This window comes from Trichosurus vulpecula, chromosome 6 (genome assembly GCF_011100635.1).
Source record: "Trichosurus vulpecula isolate mTriVul1 chromosome 6, mTriVul1.pri, whole genome shotgun sequence".
Taxonomy (NCBI): Eukaryota; Metazoa; Chordata; class Mammalia; order Diprotodontia; family Phalangeridae; genus Trichosurus; species Trichosurus vulpecula.
The window spans coordinates 278589933-278606337 of NC_050578.1; the positions used below are offsets into that span (position 1 = coordinate 278589933).

Below are 16405 nucleotides of genomic sequence, written 5' to 3' on the forward strand. Positions count from 1 at the left end.
TCAAGTAGTTTGCCCAAGGTTACACAAATAGTAATCGTCCCAGGCGAGATTCGAACCCAGATCCTCTGACTCCTGAGTACCCTTTCCCTACATTACAAGCATCTCCAGGGATGGAAGAATTCCTCCACTGATGAAACAGTGGCTCCTTGTTGTATTGTGGTGGGTGGGCCCTGAAGAGGCAGGCGGGGCCAGCTCTCTTCCCAGGGCCAGGGCCAGCCTCGGTAGGGGACATTGGGCTCACATTGGCTCGACCCTCCTTTGTCACTCATCTGATGCCACCTAGTGGCTACTGGCTAAAAGGCTTGCTCAGGATGAGCAGGGTTCTTTTCTGGAGGGTCTGAGTTGGAAAGGAAATCTCGAGAATGCCCTCATCCCCTCCCTTCCACTACAGAGCGCGGCGGCCTTCCCCGAATCTCCCGGCTTGTCCCGCAGGCCCATTCGGTCACGTTTAACTCTTGGGGAAGAATTAAATCAACCGGCTGAAAATTCACGTGTTCCAGGACTGCTCTGGCTTGGGAGGCAGGAAACCTGCCCTTGAGCCCTCTTAATATGTGTGTGACCTTCACCCCTGGGCCTCAGCTTCTCCCTCTGTACAATGTGGGTCATGGCTGGCTGAAAGCCCTTTTGGCTTTTTCCTTTTCAGGTGGTTTACTATGTCTTTGCCATCGTTGGGATCAGCCTGTTCCAAGGAGCCTTTGGATCCCCTCCGGGAAACAACAGGTTAGCCTGGCGTGGAGAGGCAGGGAGAGGATTTGGGCCTTTCAGCCCAGATTGTGTGTGTGTGTGTGTGTGTGTGTGTGTGTGTGTACACTCCTCCTGGCCTGCACACTTGTCCCTGTCCCTGGTGTTGGCTCACTGGTGGCACTCTCCTATCTCCCTGGGCTGTTCCTTTCATGGCCCTCCCCAGAATCCCTGGAGCAGCCACTGCCAGTGTTTCTGGAGAGTTTGAGGCTCTCGGCCTCACTGTTGACTCTCTCTCTGGCAATGACCATCCAGGCCCAGACAGCCAGGGCAGTGATAGGCGCCTTGAGAAGTATGACATTAGGTCACCCCGGCTTGTGATGTGGCGTGTGCCAGTTTGTGCTTGATCTTGGGACTGCCTTGAGGGGCCAGTATCCTGGCCTAGGGAGGGGATAGTCCTGCTGTCCATTTTCTGCCCTGGCCCATCAGTCGGTCAACACAATTTATTAAGTAAATATGCCAAAGCACCACACTGAGCACCAGGGAGATGGAGAAAGTCAAAAGTTGGCTGGGCTCGAGTGTTCTAATTAGGGAAGCGGCGTGACTATGCCCACACAGCTCTATGCAGTGTAAATGGGAGGGAATCTCAGAGGGAAAGGCACTGGTGCCTGGACGGCAGGAGAGGCTCCTGCACAAGGTGGAGCTCAGGGCCTGGGTGCCACATTGTAAAGAAGGTTGTGGCTGACCTGGAAAGGGTGCAGAGGAGGGCGGCCAGCCTGAGGAAGGGCCTCAGGCTCCGGCTGTTAAGGAGGCTTATCCTGGGAAGAGAAGACTTGGGTGAGGAGGGTGGGGCAGGGCATGATCCCCACCTTTGAAGTACCTGAAGGGCTGGCCCCTCAGCTTCGTTCTGCTTGGTCGCAGGGGCAGACCCAGGAGCAAGAGGGGAATTGCCCTGTGAGAGGCCTGTTGAGGCTCCGTGTCAGGGCATAGCTCCTTACTGTCTGAGCAGCCCCAAAGTGGCCTGGGCGGCCTGGGGGGAGGGGGTGGGGCAGGAGCAGGGCCTCAGGCAGAGGTCTGGATCCCATGATGCATTCATGGCAGAGCCAGACCAGAGTCCTCATCAGTAACAGCTTCTGTGGCATTTTAATGACTGCACAAGCATTTGACCATGACAACAGGCCTGTTGAGACTTAGGCACTGCTGATGAAGATGTTGGCCAGGTCACAGTAAGGGCTGGTGGCAGAATTTGAATCCGGGTCTTCCTGGCTCCTGGTGATGCCCACTGAGCTACACTGCTCCGTGCCAGTCTCAGTGTTCATTCGTTGTGTTTCTCTAGCCTGGTCTATGCCAACAACACTGCGCCATGTGGTACCTTTGAGCAGCTGGAGTACTGGCCCAATAACTTTGATGACTTTGCGGTGAGTCCCACCTTGTCCCCTCCGCTATTCTCTTCTCCTCTGTCCCCTGCCCCCATGCCTCCCCTGCTTCATTGCTTCTGGTCACTGTCTGTCCGTAGGCCGCCCTGGTGACTCTCTGGGACGTGATGGTCGTCAATAACTGGCAGGTTTTCCTGGATGTGTACACGCGGTACTCCAGCCCGTAAGTGGTGGGTGCGGGGCTTGGGGTAGGCCGTCGGCCGTGGCGGGTCCCCATCGTCCAGGGAGTGTGGCATGGGAGGGGCGAATGGGGCTGTCCTCTGCATCCTATCGGCTTGAGTTCTTGCGTGGCTAGTTTTCTTCCTTGTCATCTTTTTAAAGCCTCTTTGTAGGGAGCTTGGTGTTAGGGTGGATTTGAACCCCACTGGAGCAGTTTGGGGACCATATTTTGGGAAGGACATTGACAAGTTGGAGGGGATCGTGAGGTGGGAGGGAACCAGAGACCAGGCCCCTTCCGAGTGGGCAGAAGGAAAGGAGGCTGGAGGAGGGGCCTGCTCAGGAGGACCTCAGACACACCTGGAGGGTCGGCCCTGGCTGATGGGTTGGCTTTGTTCTGCTCGGCCCCTGATGAGGGGTCAGAGCTTTGAGGTGTGGGGGTGTGGAAGCTGGAAGGACTCCCTGATACTCAGAGCTGTCCCACAGCAGGCTGGACCACCTGGGCAGGTGGAGAGCTCCCCTGGCTGGGGGTCTTCAAGCAGGTATTGAGGAGGGGGCTGGACTAGATGTCCCAGAGGACCCTTCTAGCCTTGGGCCAGCGTATCTAGACTAGAGTTGCTGCTGAGGTGGCAGAGGCATGACTGAGGACAGGGGCTGTGCTGGGCGTTTCTGGGGCAGTGCCTGGTGGAGGGTGGCATTGGGGGTGGGGTCACAGGAAGCACGTTGTCGCCCTCCCCACAGGTGGTCGAAGCTGTACTTTGTGGCCTGGTGGCTGGTGTCCTCCGTCATCTGGATGAACCTGTTCGTGGCTCTGATTCTGGAGGTAGGGGCGGTACCAGACCCCTCTGATTCCCAGCTCAGCCTCAGTCAGCACAGGCTGTTTTCCCCCACATCAGACCCTTGTCTGAACCTGAGTCAGCCCTGTAACTGACCTTTGCTGAGTCCCAGCATGCATCTAGATGTCTTTGCAAGTGTCTCCCTGGGATTGCCTCGGGGTGGGGAGCTCCCAGCGTGGGACCCCCTTTCCTTCAGGTAAATCTGACCTTAGGGAGCCAGCCTCCAGGGCACCGAGGAGTGAAGGCCCCACCCAGAGTCCCATAGCCAGAACACGTCAGGGGCGGGACTTCTTGATGCCCTGGGCAGCTCTCTGTCCACAAGGCCTCTACACACTCTGTGCTTTTCCTTACCACACAATGGCCCCTTAGTCTTTGAGCTTGTTGATTCAGGAAGAACCCCCAGGGATGCAGATAGCGACCCATCCCTACCCACCCTTCCTGGGTGACTCATCCAGACCCTCTCCTATTCATCCCCAATGAAGTCACAGGTCTAGGCTCCCCCTCCCCCAAATCTTTACTGTATTGACCCCAATATTGGCCCCATACCTCCCCTTCAGTGGCCCCAAAGCTGCCCCTTAATATTTACTGAGGAACAATTAAAGTGGGGGAACTGAGAAGAGCTGGGGTGATAAAGGGAGTGAGAGCTCAACTGGAATAAAATGTCAGAAAACCCCATCGCTTTTACATATGGGTCTGTATGCACACATGTATGCAGATATATGTATATAGCATGGCTTTGGGCAGCAGAGAAAGGAGCACTTGCCTTGGAGTCCAGAGCCCTGGGTTCTGATCCTGCCTCTGACATTTATGAGCTTTGTGACCCTGGGCAAGTCACTAAAACCGCTCAGGGTTTTGGTCGAGTCCTGGTGGTCTGAGGCGCAGAAGAAAGGCTGGGGGTGGGGGTGGGAGAGCTAGGTGGTGCAGTGGATAGAGCACAGGCCCTACAGTCAGGAGGACCTGAGTTCAAATCTGGCCTTAGACACTTGACAGTTGCTAGCCATGTGACCCTGGGCAAGTCACTTAACCTCAACTGCCTAACAAAAACCAAAACTTGGGAGATGGCAGTGCTGTGGGGGGAGGGGCCCCTCCTGCTTCCTCCTGGCTGGGTGAGCCCAGGGTTAGGATTACCACTGGGAGGGGAGAGGAAAGGGCCTCAGTTTCCCCATCTGTAATATGTAATATGAGGAGGTTGGGCTAGAAGGTTTTTCAAGTCCCTTCCTGTCCTTTTCACCAGAGAATTAAGTCAGCAGCCATGAGGGGCGGTGGGGGAGGTTGAGTCAGACAGGAAGACCGTTCCACTCACTTTTGGTCAGGTGTAGACCCCTCTGCTCTTTCTCCCCTCCCCCTCCAGAACTTCATTCACAAGTGGGACCGCCGAGGCCAGCAGCAGTCCATCCCTGGCACGTGCCAGGCTCCGTACCAGATGACGGTGGAGCTTATGTTCAGGTGAGCAGTGACGGGGTGTGAGGGTCTTGTGCGCTGGCGCCTGCTCCCTCCTGAGAGCCAGCACCTGGGTTTGGAGCATGTATGTGGGGAGAGATACCTTCCTTTGGGAGTCAGCAGGTGGTGGGCACAGTGGAAAGTCCCTCTGCCACGAGCCTGGAGGGGCTCTGACCACTGAGCTCACCTTCCCTTGTTGCCTCATCAGATCTGACCTTTGGGGCCAAGCTCAGGAACAAGGTTGCTCTGAGTGGCAATGGGAATTGTCCTTCTCTTTGGCTGGCCATGGGATCAGTCCACATTTATAAAGTGCCTACCATGTGCTAGGCACCGCTGGGAGTGGGGAATGCTCAGTCAAGGTCCCTGGGTTGGTTGCTTCTAGGGCTGTGATGTGCCCAGTGGAGAAGCCGGGTGGGACATCAGGGGACTCAGCTTCTGCCAGTGGAGAAGCCGGGTGGAACATCAGGGGACTCAGCTTCTGCTAAGATTATTGAACAGCCCAGGCTCCTGCTCTTCTGCAGCCAGAGGCTCTTCCGTGAGGACCCTTCAGTCTAATCCAACAAACATTCAGTAAGCACCTACTGTGTGCCAGGCTGGAGGATGTAGACTTGCTCCCAGGGACCTTACATTCTGTTGAAGAGCTGAGAACATAAGCTCTCTGAGGACAGGAACCATCACCCTTATGTTTTTATGGCCCCGCCCCGAACCCGGCCTGGCGCATAGTGGGAGCTCCTTCGATGATGGCTTGATGGATTGATTATCCATCTTGGAGAGGGGAGTGGGCTTCTGGGGGCCGGTGCTTCTCTCACTGTCCCTTCCACAGGGATGTCTTGGAGGAGCCGACGGAAGAAGAATTGGTGGAGAAGTTGACACAGCATCCTCACCTACACCTCTGTAGGTGACGGAGGTGTCCCGTGCCCACGTCCTCAGCCCGGGAATGGACGTACCAGGAAGACCTGCAGAGTGATGTCATGGTCTCCGATGTCACCTGTGGGGCCCTTGCAAGGGAGGGAGAGAGAGGACTGGGTTCCTTAGAATTGTTTTCATTTTGCAAACCACTCATGCCCATCTGTATGGAGGGAGGAGCAGCTGCCCTGTGCTGTGAGGACCACTGACAATGTGAATGTTGGTGTGGACTTTGGCTCCGGACCCCGACTGACCATGAGACCCTTTCCTTCTGCCGCTGGTGGGCTTCTAAGCTGTCAGAATGACACCGTGGAGTTTTACCTCACAGGCCCTTAGGAGGGCAAAGGGCTGGAGTAGCCAGAGGGTGAGAGGCCAGGACTGTGGCTGATCTCCCCCAGTGCCTTGGGGGGCTCTGGGGGGAGTCCTGGCTTTTTATATGCAGATGAACCAGATTTATTTTTTAGCCTGAATGATGATGCCAGCCGTGCTGTGCCTACTTTAAGGGAGGGAGGTGGCAATCTGCCCGCCTTTCTGGGGAGACCTGGCCCAGATGGGACAGTCCTTCCAAGGAAGGCATCTCCTGTGTGGACCTTGGCCCATGAGCTCAGGGGGAGCAGGGCATGGCTCAGCCTTGGCAGACAGGCCTGCCTGTCACATAGCTCAGTGTGACCGTGGATTGGGATTGGTGACTTATTTCAGTCTCCTCTCCCTCCACCCACTTCCCCACCCTGACATGTGCTAAGTGTAGGTCAAATCTATTATAGGAGAAAGTCGGATGTGTTCGTTGGCGTTTCTGTTGTAGCCTGTACAGGACCCTTCCTCTTCTTCCCCTCTTAGAAATAGTACGTGGAGTTTGAAGGTGTGAGAAACCCAGAGCGCTCCGGGTCCAGTGCCTAGGCTGAAGAGGCACACTGCTGGTGTGCGGGGTGGGATGCAGAAGGCTCCTAGGAAAGCTGTTCCTTCCCGTCCCCACAGAGCCGACATCCTGCAGCAGGTGCAAAGGGAGCAGGCTGTTTGCCGGGTGACCCGCATCGGGGGATGGAGGGCTTTGTCATCTGTTCTCTTCTCTGCAGGCACATCCCTTACTTCTTCCTTCTGCAGTGCCATTGCGTGGTGAGCGCTACGAACCATAGCCAGTGCTTTCTGGAAATTACTCTTCCCATTGAATGTGCCTTTCTAACAAAGAGCATTTAAGTAAAACCAACTGGGGCAGCCATTTTGTTCTACTGTGTGTGCCATTCTGCATCCATAGACCCTCACCTCTCCAACAAAGGCAGGTGGAAGAACTGTATGAATTTGAGTTCTATTAGCATCATATCTGTTTTGCTTCTGTTCCTCCCTGACCCCCGTCTTCCTCCTTTATGTGATCCGAGGAACATCCAACGTTTGGTAGCGCTGGCCAGCAGGGGAGGAAAGAGAAGAGAGGGAGGGGAGAATGATGGGTGAGGGTAGGAGAAGTCACTGGGGAGAGGAGAATTAGCAAGCGTGTTCTAGCCTGTCATTTAAGGAGGAATCTGTAAGGGAGCGGAGTCGTTGCCGTCCATTGGTAGGAGGTCCCTGGCTCATCGTAGAATGTGTCCCCACTTCTGCAGCAGGTGGGGGGAGCTCCTCATCATGCCACGGGGCTGCCCCCTGGGGGACAGAGACTTGACATGGATTTTAAGGAAAGTCTAAGAGAGAATCGGCGTTCACCACTAATACTAATCTGTCCAGTGTGGGCCGTGTCTGCCCCCCGCCCCCAACTCTCAGACTTGAGCTGTTTCCATTATGATTAATGGAAAAAAAAGTAATGCTCAATGAATCTGCCGTCCAGTCTCCTCTCCTATTTAATTCTGGGCCCAACTCGCTGTCCACACTGTCTGTTGTAAGGTGCATGTGTGTGTGTGTGTATAAACACATGCTCCTGGATGAGCTCTGGATGTTGGCCATTTGACTGGCCTCTTTCATTTTCCTGTGTGGGTGGCTGGCCAAGCTCCTCTGAGAGGTCACAGGTCACTCCCAGAGGCCCTGCAATGTGCCAGAGTTTGATGAAATGGGCACAATGTCATTTGTAAACAGGAGCATCTGGAGAACCTGCCCTGAATGCCAACACACTTATTAAGCACCTGCTGTGTGCCAGGCACCGTGTTAAGCACTAAGTATGCTTTAGACGGTGTAGTTTGGCGATAGAGGGGATACAGAAGGTTGCAGCGAGCCCTGGGGCTTCAAAGAAAGGCCAAAGACAGTCCCTGCCCTCAGTGAGCTCCCAGTCTAGTGGGGGAGGCCACATGGAGAGGTATGCAGGGCTTAAAGGGATAAAGAAGAACTAACGGGTGCCGGGATTAAGGGAGTGGGTCGGCTTCCTGTAGAAGGAAGGACTTTGGTGGCACTTACAGGAAGCCGGGGAGGTCAGCGGTCTGAGCAGAGGAGGAAGAGCCTGTCCAGGGATGGCCAGAGAGAATGCTTGGAGCCAAGAGATGGAAGGGCAGACAGCCGGGAGGCTGGGGGAGGTGGGGGTAGCTGGATAAAAAAGGATGTGTTGGGGAGGGAGGTGTACGGAGACTGGGGACGGAGGCAGGGGCAACTGATGGAGGGGTCTTAGAGCCAATTCTGGCCACACGTGGAAGTGCTCCTTTCTCATTCTGGCTTCGAAGTGTTCCCTCTGGCGGAGGGGTGGGGGGCAGGGGGTGCTGTGACTCCTCCAGACTCGGCTCTCCCTCGTTTCCAGTCTCTCCTCCTTCACCAGTTCCCTCAGATCTTCCCCCACCTCTGATCCTGCCGTCTCCCATCACATCTCACCTTCACAGTCAGGATGTCTGGGGCGGGGCGGCTTGTGCTCATCGCCTCACTGTCCTCGGAGTCTTGCGGGACCCTTCCAAAGCCTGTCCACCCTGTAGAGGAAATGTCCAGAGCTCGTGCTCCGCTGATGCGTTCGGTCATGTCTAGCCCTTTGTGACCCCGTTTGAGGTTTTCTTGGCAAAAATCTTAAAGTGGTTTGCCGTTTCCTCCTCCAGTTCATTTTGCAGATGAGGAAACTGAGGCAGAGCGAAGTGACTTGCTCAGGGTCACCCAGCTAGTGTGTGTCAGGCTGGATTTGAACTCAGGAAGTTCATGCCTTCTTGATTCCTGGCCCTGTGCTTTGTGCACTGTGGCGCCACCTAGCTGCCCAGCTTCGCCAACATAGTCTTTGAAAATCTGGGGTCACCTTCTGACGGTGTGGGAGGCATTGGCGTGGGGAGCACTATGTGGATTTGTATGAAGAAAGAATCAAACCCAGTGAGGGCATAAGTCCCAACTCATCCCCTTAAATGTATTCACATTTTGATTGCATTTTTTAGAAAAGGTCATAATACACATTTTACGCATTTTACACATGATACACATTTTAATTTAATTTAATTTAACAAGACTTCAAGCGGGAAGGATCTAAATTAAAGTGAAATTGTTAAAAAGTAAGAGAAATGCTGTTCTTTTTCCCTTCTATTCAATCAAAATGTAAAGCATTTGAATTGGGGGCCATTGACCGCCCCTCCCTTGACATCTGGTCTAGCCCCTTCATTTACAGATGGGGACCGGAGTCATGTGCTCAGGGTCCAGTGTTAAGGCAATGCACATTCGCCAGAATGAACCAAAGATTCCTAATCTTCCTGCTTTTCCAAGTCTCATTACGTCTCCCCCTCCTCCTCAAACTCCAGGGGCTCCCTATGGCCTCCAGCATCAAATACAAGATGCCATTTGGCATTCAAAGCTCTTCCCGTCCACTCTCCCACCTTCCCAGTCTTCCTACATCTCACTCCCCAACCTATGGTCTTCAAGCCAGTGACGCTGAGCTTCTGGCAGTCCCAGGAAGAGGGACACGCCGCCCCCCCCCCATCTCTTGGTTCTGGCCATTCTTTCTGGGCTCCCCCATGCCTGGAACACTCCCTCCTCTGCTCCGACTGCGGACACCCCCAGTTTCCTTTAAGTCTCAGCCTTCTCCAGGAAGCCTTCATAACCCCTCTCCACTCCAGTGCCTTCCTTCTGTTAATTGTTCCTTTTTATCCTGTAAAAAGCTTGCTTTGTATATGTGAGGTCCAAATGAAGTCTCCTCCTTTAGATCATAAGTTCCCTGAGGACAGGGATTGTCTTTTGCCTTTCTTTGAATCCCCAGGGTTTAGGTAGTGCCTGACACTTAGCAGGTGCTTAATAAATGTTTATTGATTCCTTCTGATCAGTGGGTGCAGACCACTCCGGCAACTTAGGAAAACCTTCTATGCATCAGCCGCTGTACTGCTGGGTTCTGTGCTAAATGTTGCTGTGCCTTGTGTACAGTAGATAAATGCTTAATTACCAAGACAAATACTTCCTGCCCTTGGGGAGGCTACATTCCTTGGAGAGGATAACTGTACAAGAGGAGATCCGTGTCTGCATTTTTATGTATTTTGCATTAGGGGCATAAGGATCTTACAAATTACTGGAGCAGCATGGGGGGGGCGGGGAGGGGAGAAGCATTTATTAAGTGCCTACTATTTGCCAGGCACTGTGCTAGATGCTTCACAAAGATGATATCGTTTGATCATGGCATGTAACCGATAAATGTAGACATGACAATTGGAAGGAGGGAGAAGAGAGCATTAGTTCCTGGAGTGTCTGGAGAGGCTTCTCTTAGGAAGGACTCTTGAGAGGAGCCTTGCAGGAAATACAGGATCTGAAAAGGGAGGGCATTCCAGGCATGGAGGTTGGCCTTGGGCAAAGGTGTAGAGTCAGGAAGGGGTTCAGCTGCTGGGCATTGGTCACCCACTGCTTTGGATGATGGCCGTGTCCCTGTTTGGAGCCCTCTGCAGACTGTCAGCTCCTGGAGGGCAGGGATTATGTCTGGGCCTCATGCATATTCTCATCCCTATGGTGGCCCACCCAGAGCTGGGCACCGGGTCTGCTTAGTGCTAAATGATAAATGCAAAAATTAGTTAGACTTTTCTCTCAAAGCTTTCTCCTGCTGTGTCCAGAAAGCTTGTGGCTGCTGGGATTAATGCATCCAGCAGTGCTTACATATCAAACAGGATTCACCTTGGATTCTGGAATAAACTGTTTTGAAGGCCAAACAAATACTGAGGTTCACTCTGGTTATTGACTCATCTTTCTCCTCCCCTCCCCCTCTCATTCTGATGGGTTTGGGTGCTGTGGCTAGAAATGTGTTTCCCCATGTCTGTCATCCAGGTTTCCTCCCTGGTGGTGGTGGGGAACAGGCTGGGAACAGTGTAGCAGTTTATTTTTGCTGTCTGATTCATAAAGCTAGAAATAACCTGGGGCTTTTAGCTGAACCCCAGAGGAAAGCCCCCTTCCCCCAGAGGTCACAGAATCTTTGAGCTGGAAGGGGCCTCAGAGGCATGCAGTCTGAGCCAACCCGAGCCAGGCTCTCCCAAACAACAATATTGTGCCAAGAGCTCACATTTGTATGTCACTTTAAGGTGTGCAAAACCTTTTTACAGCTCGTCTCATTTGGTCCTGACAACCTGGGGACCTAGGTGCTGTTAGGGCTCATGACACAAGGGCTCACAGTGGTTGAGAGGCTTATCTAGGGTCCCATGGCTAATGTGTCTGAGGTGGGATTTGAACCAGGTCTTCTGGACTCCAAGTCCTGGCTTTTATCCATTATGCCCCTCTACTTAAAGCCCTTCACTGACTCCCTTTTGTTCCCTGAGTAAAGGGCAGACCCCTTTCCCTAGTGTTCAAAGGCTCCCACAGTCTAGTTCTTCCCTGAGACCCAGGGGTGTGGACTAGGCAGGTGATCTGTATCCTGAGAACTTTGGAGCTTTGCTTGGCCCATTGGCCTGGGAGTCTGGGTTATCCTAGAACCCTTAGGGGCCTTAGAAATAAGTGCCTGGAACTCTAGAAGGCTCCAAGACCAGAACTGGTCATCTAGGGGTACCTGGGACGGGGGCTGGACTACATTCTTTGAAGTGGTCAGGGAGACTCCCCACCAGCTTCTCTATCTCCAGATCGAATCTGGCCTGGTCTGACACTGAACACCCGTCCTTGTTCCCCCTCCAGTCTGGCCAAGAGCAGCAGCCCGGAGCTCTCACCAGATCCCCATCTGCGGCTTGTTCTTTGACTCCCAGCTTGCTTGGAATTGGAGAATATGCCAGTGGCCACTCTCGAGGGTACTTGCCCATCTTGGTTGTTGGCAGGAGCTTCTGAAGTCAGACCTCATAGATTTGGCCTCGTTGGAAGGCACCTCAGAGGCCAACGAGAGTAATTCCCCATTAGATAGACAAGGAAACTGAGTCCCAGAAAAGAGACTTGTAGGACCCTAGCATTAGAGTGGGAAGGGCCAGAATCCCCAGGGTTTCTTAACTTGGGGTCCATGAGCTTAAAAAAAAGTTTTGATAACCACATATCAATATAATTTGTTTCTTTTATATTTCTAGGCATTTTATTTTATGCCTTTAAAAACATGATTCTGGGAAGGGTTCTCTAGGTTTCACCAGACCTAGAAAAACATTAAAAACACTCAAATCTTATTTTACATGTGGGGTTTTGAGGCCCAACTCAGATGAAGTGATTTCTGAGCTCATAGCATTAGAGTCAGAAGTTCCCTTAGAGATGATCTAATCCACGTAGAGCCATAGACCTGGAATCAGGGAGACCTGAGTTCAAATCCTGCCTCAGGCATTTGTCTGTGTGACTGGGGGCAAGTCATTTTCCCTGTCTGCCTCAGTTTCTTCATCTGGGAGATGGAAATGATAGCACTGGCCTCTCAAGGACATCATGAGGCTAATACAAGAGAATATTTGTAAAATATTTTACAAACCATAAAGGGGAAGGAAGAGGTGGGTGAAGTTTCAACCCTGAATAGACCATAATTTCCGATCACCAGATACACCAGAACGGTTGAAAGCTCCCCTTTGGCGATGCTTCCATGCCTGCTCTTTCAGCCCCTCCCCCTTCTCTGGAGGGAGATTGGCTTTGGATCAAGGAGAGGAGGTTTGGGGGCCTTCTAATGGGGGAAATGTTACTCTGCTCCCCTTCCCAAGATAGGGAGATGCCTGCCTGGTACCAGGCTGCCAGAGGGGCTGAGTGATAGTTGGGGAGCTGTGTTCAATGAGCATCATGGAGGGAAGTCCCCCCAGGAGGACAGATGGATGACGGTTATGGAGGGTGGGCCCATCCGGACCTCCATGTTCAGGAATCCCCTCTGAAGCAGCCTCAGAGTGTCCTGGCAGGGAATCCGTCAAACCAGCAGGGTTGGTTCTTTGTCGGTCCGGTTCCGAGGGCTGCGAATCGCCTCAGGACTAAGTCTTGCGATCGGGCCTCAGTCCGCCCTGAACCTCTGGCGTCCCTCAGCCCAATGTGCCCAACTGTTGGCAGTGCTCTCTTGTCCGGCTCCGGCAGGTCAATTATGAGCCTTTCATGTGGCCTGTGACCCTTCGGATGCAGCAGAGAATAATCTTCTCTTTCACCTGTATTTGGTTTCCTACGTGGATAATTGCTGGTTCCAGCAAGAGACTAGAACAATCCCAGGCTGTAAAAATGAAAAGCGGGCTGGGGGGCATGTGAAGAAAACCCAAGCCACAGACCTCAGGACTGAAAGGCGGAGGTGTGTGCCTCAGACAATGGCCCTCAGATCAAAGTGGCCACCAGACGGTCCGGCCGCCCAGCAGATTGGCCTCTGCGCTTGGCCACCTTCTGGGATGTGCCACCTCGCTCACTCTCTCCCTCATCAGATTTCAAGAAAATGGGGCTCTTCTGTCGGGAGGTAATTTGATCGGGGGGCCCTGGGCGGCGTGGGGATGAGCACACCTGCCAGCCCGGCTCTCTTGTTGGCAGGATGCTCGGTTCCAGCAGCAGTTGGCTAATCCAAGGCCGGACCAGGCCCCAGCAACACCTGTCAAACAGGTGAGATCGTCACTTTATTGCCTTCTCAAGTGGGACCAACAGTGTAGGCTTGCCTTTTCTTAAAGGAAAAAAAATCACGAGCAAAAGAAAGTGTCCATGGTGAGCGAAGATTGGCATGGGGCCCAGAAGGGCAAAACCATGTTTTGTTGGGCAAAAGCATCTGGTGTGGGACTGTGGTGGCTAAGTGGCTCCAGCCTGCCAGGATGGATTCAGGAGAAGCCCGGGGTCTCTGATGATGCCTCATTCTTCACATGTCCTGTCTAGTTAGGCACTGCTATCAGAACCTAGATTCGAGTCTTCTTTCTGTCTCTGAAAAATGAGAGCTCTGACATTCTGTTCCAAGTCTGCTCCCCAGTTCTGACATTCTCTGTTCTACTGGACCCCTGATACCTGACATTCTGTGTTCCATTGTAACTCTAGAACCCAGCATTCTGTGTTCTCTATTCTAAGATCCCTTCCCAGCTCTGACATTCTCTGTTCTAATGGACTCCTGAGACCTGACATTCTCTATTTGTCTTGTTTTTCCGAATGATTCACGGAACAATGCTGTCCCCACTCTGGCTGCTTGTGACATTTGGCTTAATAGTTCACTGGGTGAAAGGGGAGGACCCTAAAGTTCCCAAGCTTTATCCAACAGCTTCTCTGATTCCCTAGATGGCAGCATCCTGGGGAGGAGACAAGACCATGGGGAGCAGGTCCTTGTCTTCTGACTCTTCTATCCCCTCTGTGCCCCACTGTTTCCCACTGTTTGGGGCCCACCCTGGGCTTGCTGAAAGAATGCCTGGCTGATCCAGTGACTCTGGAGGTTTCGAAACAGACACTGGCAGGAAAATGCCCAGCTATTGCTGGTTTCAGCAACTCATCAGATGTTGTCTTTGGCAGTGAATAGTCAAGGTCGTGCCTTTGGGATTCTTGGTCGAGGGGGCTGGGGTGGGGTGGGGGAAGGGCTTGGAGAGCTCCTGAGCATATTGGGGGCTTTGCCCACTTGACTGCTAGCTGAAGGATTCTGCTGTGTGGGTATCATCTTGTCACCAAGCACTTTTCTCAAATGAGGTCATTCATTTTTGGTGATGTTGAGGGTTATGGACAACTTTAATATGAGATCTTCTGAGGAATGCCCACTTTGGGTTTCTCTGAAGACACTCAGAGGAGGATGCTCCTTGAAAAGTGAGTATGGGCAGCTAGGTGGCAAAGAGGATAGGGCGCTGGCCCTGGAGCCAGGGGGACCTGAGTTCAAATCTGGCCTCAGACACTTAACACTTATTAGCTGTGAGACCCTGGGCAAGTCACTTAACCCTGATTGCCTTGAAAAGAAAGATAAGTATGAGTATGCAACCTTTCTTAGAAAACTAGAGCTGGGAGGTACCCAGGAAGTCATCCTCTCCAAACTTCTGATTTCCCAGATGTGACCCTGGGTGAGTCGCTTAACCTCTGTATGAGATGACTCATAGAGAGTGCTTTGCAAACCCTGCTTAAATGTCAGTTATTAGTATTATTTAAGCAGTTGACCAGCACACACCTGGCAGTAGGGACCCAGCAATGTGCCCAGCACTCCTGGGGAGACCTGGGAATAGAAGACATCTCCCTTGCCCTCAAGGACCTCCCACCCTGGTGTTATATGAGATGTAAAATTTGTTTTTGGAAATGAAAAAGGAAGAGTTCTTTTTCCCTGGAGAATTTACTAGTGTGTTTTATAGCAGTGGTAGTAGCCAGAGATGCCATAGAAGCAGGATGACCTAGGTCATCTAAGTCCTCTTTCTGCCCTTTCTTTCTCCTGTGGACACGTCACTGATAATTGAAAAATTCTGAGGGTCCCTTGGTTGTAATAATATGTGTAAGTGCCCCACATCTCACCGCTCCCATTTTACGGATGAATGTACTGAGACTCCAAGAGGGGAAGTGATGTTCCCATGATTGCACAGCTAGTCAGTGCCTGAGGTGACATTTTAACCTGGTTCTCCTGAATCCACGTCCAGACTTAACCCATCATCCTTTGCTGCTTGTCATGGTTATAAGACCTAGGAAAGGGACCCTCTTTTGGAGAAAGTCCAAAGTCTCATCAGTTCCGCAGAGGACAGTCTCCCCACCTCTCAGTGCTGCCCTAGCCTCTCTCCTGAGCTCCTGGAACACATGGCCAGCTGCCTGCTGGCTGTCTCCACTTGCATGTCTCATCGAGTCTCAAGCCTGATGTGCCTTGGGCTGATCTCATCATCTCTTTCAAACATCCCTTGCTCCAAGCTTCCTTCTTTCTTAGGAGGGCATCTATGATCTAGGAACCCAGCCTGGGGACCTCAGAGCTAGCTTTAATACCTTCTTCTCCTTCAACCCTTACCCAGTCAGTTTCCAAGACTTCCCAATTCACATTCTTTGCGTCCTCTCCGGGATTGTACCTCTCCTTTTCACCAACCAGAAAACAGCCTTCTGATTGGCTTTTACTATTTCTCATCCTGTCTAATCAGTTGAATCCAGGGCTCAGTGAACTTGCTTCTTAAATATTTGGATCACAACATTTCCATAGAATTGCCTTTCTATGTGATCCACTGTATGTATTTTATTTTATGCATGTAAAAACACGTTTCTGAGAAGGGGGTCCACAGGCTTCACCAAACAGCCGAAGGGGCCCATGAAGAACCACTGCTTCAGTCATCTTTCAAAGTCATCTTTCTAATACTCAGATCTGACTAAGTCACTCCCCTGTTTAATGAGCTATCCCCCGATTGCCTCCAGGAAAGAATACAAATTCTTCAGCTTGGCTTTTAGATATCTCCACAACCTGGCTTCCCTCCCCTCACTGATAGTGTGGAGGTAAACTTCATTTTTGGTTCTTTCTAAAATTTATCACAATTTTAGCACTATAAGAGTGCTGTGGGACAGTAGGAAGGGCCCATTTGCTCTGGAGTCAGGACTTAGGTTTAGACCTTCCTTGGATACTTGTTAATTTTATTACTTTGGTAATTTGATTTCTCTGCATCAATCTAGTAAGTGGCAGTATGGTGGAGCTGGTGGGGACTTGGACCTGGACTCAGGTGACCTGGGTTTTAATTTCATCCACTGCACTTACTGGCTGAATGGTCCTGGATAAGTCAGTGATGTTCT

General features: G+C 52.1%; 1 protein-coding gene across 1 annotated transcript in view; it reads left to right on the forward strand.

Moving 5' to 3' along the window:
* The window catches only part of TPCN2 (two pore segment channel 2), a 33341-nt gene extending 26670 nt beyond the window's left edge, over positions 1 to 6671 (forward strand). The window contains exons 22-27 of the mRNA XM_036765312.1: positions 644 to 720; positions 2018 to 2099; positions 2198 to 2280; positions 3015 to 3096; positions 4461 to 4555; positions 5373 to 6671. Coding sequence (XP_036621207.1) covers positions 644 to 720; positions 2018 to 2099; positions 2198 to 2280; positions 3015 to 3096; positions 4461 to 4555; positions 5373 to 5451 — 498 coding nt within the window. The 3' untranslated portion in view covers positions 5452 to 6671. The remainder of the gene's footprint in view (positions 1 to 643; positions 721 to 2017; positions 2100 to 2197; positions 2281 to 3014; positions 3097 to 4460; positions 4556 to 5372) is intronic.
* Positions 6672 to 16405: the final 9734 nt, after the last annotated feature.